At 42.3% G+C, this 13,310-nt stretch overlaps 1 protein-coding gene and 1 pseudogene across 2 annotated transcripts; one reads left to right on the top strand and one right to left on the bottom strand.

Moving 5' to 3' along the window:
• Window positions 1-227: 227 nt before the first annotated feature.
• On the bottom strand, window positions 228-5,904 carry LOC110533549 (transducin beta-like protein 2). The gene is made up of 7 exons (XM_021617879.3): window positions 5,431-5,904; window positions 4,258-4,373; window positions 2,062-2,246; window positions 1,522-1,673; window positions 1,233-1,359; window positions 995-1,147; window positions 228-865 (listed from the first exon to the last, which is right to left on the bottom strand). Exons 1-7 carry the CDS (start codon window positions 5,558-5,560, stop codon window positions 406-408), a joined length of 1,323 nt encoding a protein of 440 aa, XP_021473554.2. The 5' UTR covers window positions 5,561-5,904; the 3' UTR covers window positions 228-405.
• Window positions 5,905-7,295: 1,391 nt separating this feature from the next.
• Window positions 7,296-8,625, top strand: LOC110533551 (28S rRNA (cytosine-C(5))-methyltransferase-like; annotated as a pseudogene). The gene is made up of 4 exons (XR_016484023.1): window positions 7,296-7,501; window positions 7,632-7,767; window positions 7,950-8,064; window positions 8,322-8,625. The product of XR_016484023.1 is annotated as a 28S rRNA (cytosine-C(5))-methyltransferase-like (transcript).
• The last annotated feature ends 4,685 nt before the right edge of the window (window positions 8,626-13,310 follow it).

The raw sequence follows: 13,310 nt of genomic DNA, 5'->3' as shown, positions 1-13,310 counted from the left end.
TAGGATGTCATGGAAATTATTGTTAGTTTAGTATGTTTCTACAGAGGAACTGTAGAAACACGAGGCACCCCAGCTGAATTCTGGTCCTATTATACAACAAATGTTTGTGTTGCCAAAGCAAAGCAAGCTCTTCTATAGTAGTAGGATTACTGGTCCAAGAAGACAGAGAACATAGTATTCCTGACTTTGAGGCAGGCAGAGCATTCACAAAACAAAACAGAGCCATATTTCTATAGAAACATATCATGATTTATTTATTAAAACCAGCATGCAAATGCCACATCCCTGACAGGAGTCAAATTGCATGCCATTCTGTGGAGGCAGTGTGTGAGAGAAGGGGAGGAAGAGAGAGATCGAAATAGGGGTCTACACACCAAGCCTAGGGTGGGGGGGGGCTTTAGTTCTTTAATCCTTGGGTGCTGTGAGCACAGTGTCCAGCGCACTCTGCGCCTCCTGTATCTGCTGTTTTAGCCTTTGTTTCATGCCCTCGTTCTGGGCCTTCTTCAGCATGGCCTGCATGTCCTGGATGGCCGCACGGTAGCCCGGCGCATTGTGGAACACACGTACCGCCCGGTCCCCGCTGCACACCAGGTAGCGGCTGTTGATGTCAAACCTCAGATCAGTGATCTCCTCGCTGTGGACTCCGTGGAACTCCTCCTCCAGCTGACCCGTGGAGGTGCTGTACATGGCAACGCTGCAGCTGTTGGAGATGGCCACCACGCGGGCATCCGGCGACAGGGCCACACGGCTTCCCTCCGACGACTGGCAAGGCACTGACTTCAGTAGGTAGGGGTCCTGTTGCTTCTTGTACTCCACATCCGTGTCCCACAGTCGCCATGTGCCATCCTTGGACACAGTGGCCATTCTGGGGGAAACGAAAGACAGTTTCACATACCTCAATGGGGGAAATCTTCCTTATGAATGTTATCATAATGTCATCCATGCAAATCAAGCATCAATGTTTTGAAAGGATACCACACAATGCATGCCTTACCTGCGTGAGTCGTTAGAGAACGCAAAGGAATGGACTCCAGCTGAATGGCCCTTCAGGTCGAAGGCGCGGGCCACCTCTTTGAACTCGCCACCCTTCCCGAAGCACACCTCCCACACCTTCACGTCAGGAGTGAAGCCACAGGAGGCAACAAACCTGAAGACAGAAAACCATCCAGAAATTATCTGACTGAGAGTACATTAGCTATAAAAACCCGCACAGACTCGTTTAGGGTACTGACCTGCCACATGGTGAGATGGCAGCGTAGGAGTTGGTAATCTGGTTGGTGATGACAGAGGCCAGTACCTCTCCTTTCAGGTCCCAGATGAGGATGTTGGTGTCAGTGGAGGCACTCATGATGAACTTGCCTGGAACACAGAAAACAAAAAGGGAGACGGATGAGATTTTAGACTGGAACAAGGGTCTCTTTCATAACTTCTAACAGTCAATAATCATAAAAATTAGCATATCACACATTCACATCTTCCTGCCTTTTAGCCATTCAGTCTGAATACATTTAGCAGTCATACCCGTCTCTGCGATGCCGATGTTGATGACATTGGTCTTGTGTTTCTGAGGGAAGTCTTCAGGGGCAGCTTTGAAAGTGAAGCTACCATCATCCTTCTTGGTCATCTTGAAGATGCGAATAGTATCTCCGTTAGCCAGCCAAGTAATGAAGGCCCTGCAAACCAAGACAGAGTGAAAATAGGTATAGAAAGACAAGAGGCTCTCTATCCATCTACAGTGCATTCGGAAAGTATTCAGACCCTTTGACTTTTCCCACATTTTGTTACGTTGCACCTGAGCTCAATTTGGTGTCTCATAGCAAAAGGTCTGAATACTTGTGTAAATATTTTTTATTTAATACATTCGCAAACGTTTATAAAAAACTATTTTTGCTTTGTCATTATGGGGTATTGTGTATATTGATGTGGGAAAAAAAACATTTAATCCCTTTTATAATAAGGCTGTAACGTAACAAAATGTGGAAAAAGTCAAGGGGTCTGAATACTTTCCGAATGTACTGTATCTATACCCTTTGTTCTGGACATGCGTGGGTGTGTGTGTACTTTGAGTCAGGGCTGAAGCGGACCAGCGTGGCGTGGTCCAGCTCTACATTGGCCCTCAGACATTTATGGTCTCTGTCCAGGAAGTCCTTGGTACTCCATATCCTGACAGTGCGGTCATCAGCACAAGTAGCTAGGTACTTCCCGTTGCTGCTGAAGTCCAGGGACGTCACATTGCCACTGTGACTCTGGGGAGAAAGACAGAGACGAGTCAGCCAAGCTGTTGTTGAATTTCCCCTACACTGACTGCCAGTCCTCTCCTCCAACCACCTGTCCAATCCCCCTCCAGCAAAGGAAGGACTTCAGCCAATCCACCAGGTTAAACACTCACCTGTCACTAATCAATGTGCAGACCAAACTTTACAGTCTGCAGTTTGGATGCGTTTAAGATAAGTTTGTTCTTATTTCTTAATTTATATTATCATTTGATTGGAGAACATTTACTGTTATTATTTCCCTTCCTTGTTTTTCCAGTTAATCATCTCCAACCATTGTGAATGAGTGGGCATCAGCCTTTTAAACTGCAACCTCCATCTCTGTGCTTTAATAGATACCACCATGATTGCCCCAACTCAAACCAGCAACCTAAACTCTGATCAGTTTTTACACAATCGATGATCAAGCATCAGATAATTCTGTAACCTCGTCACACACCACTGTCATTACATCATTTTTTTATTTTACCATTATTTAACTTGGCAAGTTTGTAAATAAGAATTTGTTCTTAACTATGACGGCCTAAAAAAAGGCAAAAGGCCTTCTGCAGGGACGGGGGCTGGGATAAAAAAATATAGAACAAAAACACACATCGCAACAAGAGAGACAATACAACACTACATAAAGAGAGACCTAAGACAACATAGCATGGCAGCAACATGACAACATAGCATGGTAGCAACACAACAACAACATGGTAGCAACACAACATGACAACAACACGGTAGCAACACAACATGGCAGCTGCACAAAACATGGTACAAACATTATTGTCCAGACAACAGCACATTTCCAGACAACAGCACAAAAGGGTAAGAAGGTAGAGACAAAAATACATCACAAAAAAGCAGCCACAACTGTCAGTTAGAGTGTCCATTATTGAGTCTTTGAATGAAGAAATTGAGATAAAACTGTCCAGTTTGAGTGTTTGTTGCAGCTCGTTCCAGTTGCTAGCTGCAGCGAACTGAAAAGACGAGTGACCCAGGGATATGTGTGCTTTGGGGACCTTTAACAGAATGTGACTGGCAGAACGGGTGTTGTATGTGGAGGATGAGGGCTGCAGTAGATATCTCAGATAGGGGGGGGGGGCTAAGAGGGTATTAAGCATCAACCTGTGGGTCTTGCGATGGGTACACAGAGATTACCAGTTTACATAAGAGTATAGAGTGCAGTGACGTGTCTTATAAGGAGCATTGGTGGTAAATCTGATGCCCGAATGGTAGAGAACATCTAGCCGCTCAAGAGCACCCTTACTTGCCGATCTATAAATTAAGTCTTTATAATCTAGCATGGGTAGGATGGTCATCTGAATCAGGGTTAGTTTAGCAGCTGGGGTGAAAGAGGAGTGATTACGATAGAGGAAACCAAGTCTAGATTTAACTTTAGCCTGCAGCTTTGTGTGCTGAGAGAGCTTTCAGCTTTGTGTGCTTTGTGTGCTGAGAGGACAGTGTACCATCTAGCCATACTCCCAAGTACTTGTGCCTGGTTGGTGCAGCTTATCATGCATTAAACAACTGGCTTGTGGGTTGGTTCTTAGCAACCCTTGGCAATGACATCATTCACTCTAGTAAATGCCTAAATATGTCCAGAGAGGAAAAGGTGAAACGAGAGGATTACTCTGCCCAAAATCTGAAAGCGTGAGATAAGCAGACCAAGTTGGGATATTTTGTATGGAGGACTATGAGAAAGTGTTGAATTACGTGAGGCTTATTTGACCGAAGAGAGGTTTTGTAATGTTTAGGCTTTTACAAAATGTACTGATACAAGTGGATACATGTGGCATTCTGGCAACTTTGAAAAAAAACTGTTGTTCACACATGTATCTGCCCTCATTGGCTAGAATGGTCCCACCTGAATTTGCCTCCCATCTTCGAGAACATGCATTTCCATTGTTAGAGCGGTCACTCAACTATCTTGTCTATATAATAGATCCTCTTTGATAAGGCGTAATATGGGTTTCACAGTATGTGAAGCATGGCCCACCTTCAAGGAGGATGCCAGGAGACGATGGCTGAAGGTTTGCTGCTGGGCTTTCTCCTTGCGAGGACGCTGTTGTTTCTGTTTCTTGGCAGTGGAAGCCTTCACTGCACTTTCCTCTGCTGCAGGGGATGAATTGGCATCTCGTTACACAAGACGTTCAATATGACACTTTCTAGTAACTTCCATTATCAAAATGTTCAAACTTCTGGTTGCTTTCTCCTCTGGAAGCGGTAAATGTTTTGAATCAACATCTTACAATTCTGTAACAAAACAATGTTTAGGTCTATTAAATTGCTAGACGGGCAAAAACAGCAGCCATATTGGTGTAATTGGAATTAATGGTAGTAGAGGCATAATCCTTATATTACTAATGCAGGAAAATAAAAGGTGTTTGATATTAGAAATTGTGTAATATAATGATTGTCAACCTAAAATAGTCAAATAATTATAAATACAGTTTATAAGGGTTTTATACCAATGTACAAATAGCCTCTAAAATATATGTAAACAGACCATAAATGTCTACATTTTTGTTTCCTTGGAAAGCTTTGGGTGATATGATACAATATTGGTATTTGTTGCATTTACAACTTGTCTAAGTCTTATCATCAACTGATTTCAGCCAGTCTATGGTGCATGATTGACTGCATTGTTTGAATGGAATGTTGGCATATTGGCAGTTAATTAGAAAAATTCTAAAACTGGCTGCCTAGTTAGCTAACAAACAGTGCAGATACATTCTTTAAATTCATTATTTTACACAATATCTTATCACAGAACTGGCAAACCATGGTTGACCAACTCCCTGACCCACAGAAGTATGAATTAGAATTCTAATTAATTTAATAAAGACATTTAATAGGATCTCTATGGACTGCCCTTTATACCATCATAAGAAGATTAAAGTCCCTTCTAGTATTCTAATTGTATGGCATTGGTCACCATTTAATTCAATCTTTCTTCCAGCAACAAGTTTATGGCTGGCTTCGGGACATGTAGAGAATTTTGACCTGGTGCCAATACTTATAAATGAATATATCTATTCGAACTGTCATCAAGGGCCACTGGCTTATATTTCATTGTGTAACTTGCACCTGTTTGAGACAGCTAGCTAACGTTAGTACAATAGCAATCCATAGCAACAAGACATGCAAACAAGCAAGAGGAGCAACTTACCAACCGAGTCCTCTTCTTTCTGCTCTAGTTGATCACTTATTTCTCCTTTCTGCTTTCCCACAGCGATTGCGACCAAAATTATCAGCATTCCTATTAATACGGTCAAGGCAATAAGAGCAGCAAACTCCATCTTTGCACAGTTGTGCCACGTTAGCACTGGCTAAAATTATAGCTAACTAAAGCTAGCTAGCAAACTCTGAGAAGCTAGCCTAGGTAACGTCAGCTACTTGCTGTGCATGCAGCTTTGCTCAGCTAGCAATATCGGTGTATTTAAATATAAATAATGTTGTAGTTATTAACTGTATGACATGCAAAAACGACTACTCTAACTTGCTTTACAAATGCATAAACATTCGTCTTCATTCAGTTTCTGAAGTCAGTAGCAGAGCACGGTCAAAGACAGTACAGTATGTAACAGTCGTAGGCACTTTGAGTTCTAACGTAAATCGATTCCTACATTTTTCATCCGGCAGTAAAGTTTTTTATTTTTTTGGCAGTAAAGCATATTGCCCACTTGCAGAAACGTGGGTGTCGTGGAGATATATTCATGTAGTTGTACATAATGATAACACATTATCTGTTTTCTAACAATGGCTTTGTACGTGAAAGCTGCCGAGATCATCGAGAAAGTGGAGAGGAACCAGGCTGCTTTATAGACTGGTTTACGACAGTACATTTCAGGTAATTTGCTACAGTGTACTGAGTACAGTAGCTAGCTAGCTAACGCCTTGCTCTGTCAACATTTACCACGTAGCTAACCAGTAAATATCAAATAACACAGACAACACCTTGCTGTTCATGCCTAGAAGCTAAAGATATTTTCAGCAGATTAACTTTACAGCAGTACTGTGGGTGTTAATATTGTTAACAATAATGCTCTCACCTCACCAGAATATCAAGCATCTGTTTGCACAGGTGTGAGACACAGAAGTTTTCATCTATCCTCCAAGAGATCATTGAGTCCACAAAGCTCCTCAAACAAACTAAAATAAAAAATGAATCTTGCCAAGGACCAGGTAATGTGAAACACATTGGACAATTCTCTCCCCCATCCTGCCTTTTTGAACAAAAAGCTTATTTTTTCAAAACTAGGCAAGTCAGTGAGTTACAGACATAATTCCAACGGTTTTAGAAGCTTTAGAGTGTTTTCTATCCAATAATAATTATTACATGCATATATTAGCAATTTTTGACAATTTTTTTTTCAGTTTACTAGGGGTACCCAATTTCTCCAAAGGGGGCGTAAATCTGCCATGTCCTCAACAAGTTAAGAACAAATTATTTTTTGTAGTGACCAATTGAGCGCTGCCCTATGGGACTACCAATCACAGTCCCTCCAACATATAGTTCTTCAAATCTGATATTGAATATGCAGGCATTTGTTTCGACCCAGACGAACACACCTGATTATGTACTGTAATTGATTCAGGCGTGCTAGAACATGGATAGAACAAAAGCTGCACACCCTGTGGATCAGATCCCCATGGACAAAGATTGAAGAACACTGCCCCAACACCATGGCTGGTCACTTACCTCTTGTTTGGTCCTGTCCATTGCACAGGTTCTGGTGTATGACCTAGTTGTTGGTAAGGGGCTGCAGTGTGGCGGGGCCTGGAAGGCTCTGATGATGAAGCACTGCTCCAGACTGCAGGCTGCCCTGGCCGGCATGAAAATCAAGCAGAAGGTCAGCTGCAACCAGGACCTACTCTCCTCCAGTCTCCAGCAGCCTGAAGGTTGGATTGATTGATCCTTATTACTCTTGTTAGAAATTTTAGAAAATATGTTATTTTAGCTGCAAAAATATGGAGTGGCATGGTAGTCTTAGATAGGAAATGTATGTACACTAATATTACTGGCTTAGTAACATGCTTCTGAAGTCTGTACAGCTGGTCAACTTTTTTGCATTATTCACACTGTCTGGGATACTTCACTGGAAATATGTTAAATATGACTTCCTCAGGCTATCAGCTCCCAAGGTATGTGCGTGTGAACATATTAAAGACCACAGTGGAGGACGCCATCGATTACCTAAAGAGAGAGGTCTTTCGCCTTCCTGGGACAGGCCTACAAAGTCAGTCAGTGACAAGCCTTGGATGTTTCTTCATTCCCTGTTAATTATATTGACTGAGCATGGACTCATTCTAGTGATCGAGGTTGACATTAGGCAAATTAAAACCAAAATGTGTGTTTCTGATGTCCAGGCTCAATGACCTGAATCTGAAGGGGAAATCCTTTGTGGGTGACCTGCAACTTTCAGACCTGCTGGTTGTCTCTGCGAAGACAGACTTCCATGGCCACAATCTCTACAAGGCTGGCCACATCATTCTACAAGACAAGGTATGGATTCTAAATGCGTCCTTCCTTCCTTCCTTCCTTCCTTGAGGTCATCACTGATCTGTACATGATTGGATGAGGTTACCTTGTAAGATCTATTCTGATAAAAGAAAGAAGCTAAGATGCATTTCAAACAAGGCCCATGGACTTGCATGTCTACTACTGTCTCCCTTATATCCCAACAGGCCAGCTGTCTCCCTGCGTACTTCGTGAACCCTCTTACAGGCAGCCATGTCCTGGCTCCTGTACAGTGCCGGGGAACAAAACCAACCACCTCGCCACCATCATGAATAACAAAGGGTAAAGCTTGATTGAAATATGGAAGGTCAATTTCCCAGACCCAGACTAAGCATACTCTTGGACTAAATACCATGTTTAATAGTCCAGAAATAGACTTATTCTGGATCAGAGAAACTTGTGTCCTGTGATGTTAATCCTGCAAAAAGTTAAGGTTACAAAATGATAGCTCTTTTGATCAGATTTCAAAGCACATTGTAAGGGTTACTTGTCTCACCTCACACCTTTGACCAAAACCTCCTTTCTGGCCTGTGTTGAAGGAAACGGTTTGCCTTTGACCTGGACGCCAAGCATCTATCCACAATGTCCACTCGCCTGCTCTGTACCAGACTCACATGTCAGCAGCTGGCCAATCAGGACATCCTAAAGGTGGACCCAGATGGGCCGCAGTATAGATGTGGAGTACATTCTACTTGACCCATCGTGCAGCGGATCAGGTAACAACATGACCTGTCTTTCTGAGGGGTATACTACAAAGCAGGTTCAATGAGTTAGCCAGCTAACTTTGATAAACAACCAGAAACAACCATACATTTTCTGATGTAAACTCAGCAAAAAAAGAAACGTCCTCTCACTGTCAACTGCGTTTATTTTCAGCAAACTTAACATGTGTAAATATTTGTATGAACATAACAAGATTCAACAACTGAGACATAAACTGAACAAGTTCCACAGACATGTGACTAACAGAAATTGAATAATGTCCCAGAACAAAAGGGGGGTCAAAATCAAAAGTAACAGTCAGTATCTGGTGTGGCCACCAGCTGCATTAAGTACAGAAGTGCATCTCCTCCTCATGGACTGCACCAGATTTGGCAGTTCTTGCTGTGAGATGTTACCCCACTCTTCCACCAAGGTACCTGCAAGTTCCCAGACATTTCTGGGGGGAATGGCCCTAGCCCTCACCCTTCGATCCAACAGGTCCCAGGCGTGCTCAATGGGATTGAGATCCGGGCTCTTCACTGGCCATGGCACAACACTGACATTGCTGTCTTGCAGGAAATCACGCACAGTACGAGCAGTATGGCTGGTGGCATTGTCGTGCTGGAGGGTCAAGTCAGGATGAGCCTGCAGGAAGGGTACCATATGAGGGAGGAGGATTTCTTCCCTGTAACGCACAGCGTTGAGATTTCCTGCAATGACAACAAGCTCAGTCCGATGATGCTGTGACCCTCCACCTCCAAATCGATCCCACTCCAGAGTACAGGCCTCGGTGTGACGCTCATTCCTTCGACGATAAACACAAATCTGACCATCACCCCTGGTGAGACAAAACCGTGACTCGTCAGTGAAGAGCACTTTTTGCCAGTCCTGTCTGGTACAGCGACGGTGGGTTTGTGCCCATAGGCGACGTTGTTGCCGGTGATGTCTGGTGAGGACCTGCCTTACAACAGGCCTACAAGCCCTCAGTCCAGCCTCTATCAGCCTATTGTGGACAGTCTCAGCACTGATGGAGGGATTGTGCGTTCCTGGTGTAACTCGGGCAGTTGTGATGTTCGGATGTACCGATCCTGTGCAGGTGTTGTCACACGTGGTCTGCCACTGCGAGGCCCATCAGCTGTACGTCCTGTCTCCCTGTAGCGCTGTCTTAGGTGTCTCACACTACTGTCATTGCAATTTAATACCCTGGCCACATCTGCAGTCCTCACGCCTCCTTGCAGCATGCCTAAGGCACGTTCACACAGATGAGCAGGGATCCTGGGCATCTTTCTTTTGGTGCTTTTCAGAGTCAGTAGAAAGGCTTTTGTGTCCTAAGTTTTCATAACTGTGACCTTAATTGCCTACTGTCTGTAAGCTGTTAGTGTCTTAACGACCATTCCACAGGTGCATGTTCATTAATTGTTTAGGGTTCATTAAAAAAGCATGGGAAACAGTGTTTAAACCCTTTACAATGAAGATATGTGAAGTTATTTGGATTTTTACGAATTATCTTTGAAATACAGTCAGCACCACCAAAGCCCTCACCCACAGCTTATTTGTGGCCCTGCTGGAGCGACAAACAGCACAGAGTCTAGAACAGCCGGCCTCTCAAACACTTTGAGTAGCAGTCATATTTATAAAAATTTAACTAGGCAAGTCAGTTAAGAACAAATTCTTATTTACAATGACGGCCTACCTGGCGACGCAGGACCAATTGTGCACCGCCCTATGGGACTCCCAATCACAGCCGGATGTGATATAGCTTGGATTCGAAACAGGGACTGTAGTGACTAGAGGTCGACTGATTAATTGGAATGGCCGATTAATTAGGGCCGATTTCAAGTTTTCCTATTTTTTTTACGCCTTTATTTAATCTTTATTTAACCAGGCAAGTCAGTTAAGAACACATTCTTATTTTCAATGACGGCCTAGGAACGGTGGGTTAACTGCCTTGTTCAGGGGCAGAATGACAGATTTTTACCTTGTCAGCTCGGGGGTTCAATCTTGCAACCTTACGGTTAACTAGTCCAACGCTCTAAACACCTGCCTCACGAGGAGCCTGCCTGTTACGCGAATGCAGTAAGAAGCCAAGGTAAGTTGCTAGCTAGCATTAAACTTAATCAATCATATTCACTAGTTATAACTACACATGGTTGATGATATTACTAGTTTATCTAGCGTGTCCTGCATTGCATATAATCGATGCAGTGCGCATTTGCGAAAAAGGACTGTCGTTGCTCCAACGTGTACCTAACCATAAACACCAATGCCTTTCTTAAAATCAATACACAGAAGTATATATTTTAAACCTGCATATTTAGCTAAAATAAATCCACGTTAGCAGGCAATATTAACCAGGTGAAAATGTGTCACTTCTCTTGCGTTCATTGCAAGCAGAGTCAGTGTATATGCAACAGTTTGGGCCGCCTGGCTCATTGCAAACTAATTTTCCAGAATTTTACGTAATTATGACATAACATTGAAGGTTGTGCAATGTAACAGGAATATTTAGACTTATGGATGCCACCCGTTAGAGAAAATACAGAACGGTTCCGTATTTCACTGAAAGAATAATAGTCTTGTTTTCGAGATGATTGTTTCCGGATTCGGCCATATTAATGACCTAAGGCTCGTATTTCTGTGTGTTATTATGTTATAATTAAGTCTATGATTTGATAGAGCAGTCTGACTGAGGAATGGTAGGCACCAGCAGGCTCATAAGCATTCATTCAAACAGCACTTTCGTGCGTTTTGCCAGCAGCTACGCTGTTTATGACTTCAAGCCTGTCAACTCCCGAGATTAGGCTGGTGTAACGATGTGAAATGGCTAGGTAGTTAGCGGGGTGCGCGCTAATAGCATTTCAAATGTCACTCGCTCTGAGACTTGGAGTAGTTGTTCCCCTTGCTCTTCATGGGTAACGCTGCTTCGAGGGTGGCTGTTGTCGTTGTGTTCCTGGTTCGAGCCCAGGTAGGAGCGAGGAGAGGTACGGAAGCTATACTGTTACACTGGCAATACTAAAGTGCCTATAAGAACATCCAATAGTCAAATGAAATACAAACGGTATAGAGAGAAATAGTCCTATAATTCATCAAATAACTACAACCTAAAACTTCTTACCTGGGAATATTGAAGACTCATGTTAAAAGGAACCACCAGCTTTGATATGTTCTCATGTTCTGAGCAAGGAACTTAAACGTTAGCTTTCTTACATGGAACATATTGCACTTTTACTTTCTTCTCTAACACTTTGTTTTTGCATTATTTAAACCAAATTGATTTTTATGTATTATATTAAGTTAAAATAAGTGTTCATTCAGTATTGTTGTAATTGTCATTATTACAACAAAACATTTTTTTTTTTTTAAATCGGCCGATTAATCGGTATCTATTTTTTGTCCTCCAATAATCGGTATCGGCGTTAAAATCATAATCGGTCGACCTCGAGTAGTGACACCTCTTGCCCTAAGATGCAGTGCCTTAAACCGCTGCGCCACTCGAGAGCCCATTTGAATTACATCACATTCAATGAAACTCATTAATTGAAAGAGGATATTTATAGAAAAAACATCTAGATTATACTGTTTGCTGCATGAAGTTTTAATCACCAACAAAAATGCAACATTGTTAATGCTCGTCTTAACTAGTGTAGCAATCCAGTTGCTGCTGAGATGAGTCCAAGTAGTCCTTCTGCCAGTGAGGACAAGTATGAGGCTGAGATCACAGAATATAAGGATGAGGTTCAGGATGTGGCTGAGAAAGCCAACCAACCCTAATGAGGAAAAGACAAACATCAGGAGGAGCAAGGAGGAAGAAAAATATGGGACTGAGGATATGGCTGAGGAGCCTAACACCACTAAGGAACAGACAGATAACAGGAGGAAAGAGGAGTAAGAAAAACAATGTTGCCAAAGTGGAATGAGAATGACCCTTCAAATGGACACTGGTTTAGGGTGCCTTGGTAGTCAACTGTGGCTGTTATTTGGACAAGCCATATTTCGCCCTATCGCAAGTCAACATCGAAGCTTGGCTGTGCCATGTTCTAACATGGTCTCAGAGCATTCTGAACATTAAGTATGTTACATTTCATATGGTATGTATTAATTTGTGGATGTCCATCATCCATTTATGATATTTTACTAAATTACAAGTTGTATTATTTGTTCAGAATTAGCTAAATATACAATATATTACATTTTCAAAATGTATAATATAATACAAATACCAGAAATGTTGCATGTTATAGACAATATCAAAATGCGCAAAATAACTTAAGGCTATAATTTAACCTACAATATTTCTTAAGTATTTATGTAATTGTACTGAAAGTGTGTTTACATCACAGCAGTCATGTTTTTAATATATGCCTATGTGACTTTACTCAGATAAAAACGTGGTTACTGTCACACAAACATCCCTCCATACAGTAGATGATATAGCCACATCACTCATAACTTAAACTCAGTCAAAAACGTGACTTTCCTGTGTTTTATATTTCCACGCTGAGATGGGAATAATACTGTGAAAATGTCTATTTAGTGCAAGAGCTATAAGAGGGGGGAATGTCCATAGGGGGAGTAGGCAGCTGAATAACCACCTGCTTCCCCTGCTGATCCCCCTATGGACCCCTCCCACCACCATTTACCCTACCTGCTGCTCTCCCAGTTGACATTCCCCTCCACCCCGAGTCTTTACTCTGCCTCCACCCCAAAATACATTATTGATTCATCACTGGCAGAGTTATGTATATAGTGCTATTTCTATTGTTTTTTTATTACCATTTTCATAATTTTATTTCACTTACTTAGCATGTTAAATAAATAAATGTACA

This window comes from Oncorhynchus mykiss, chromosome 10 (genome assembly GCF_057628025.1).
Source record: "Oncorhynchus mykiss isolate SJ-2025 chromosome 10, ASM5762802v1, whole genome shotgun sequence".
Taxonomy (NCBI): Eukaryota; Metazoa; Chordata; class Actinopteri; order Salmoniformes; family Salmonidae; genus Oncorhynchus; species Oncorhynchus mykiss.
This window is presented reverse-complemented; position numbering and strand designations above follow the sequence as displayed.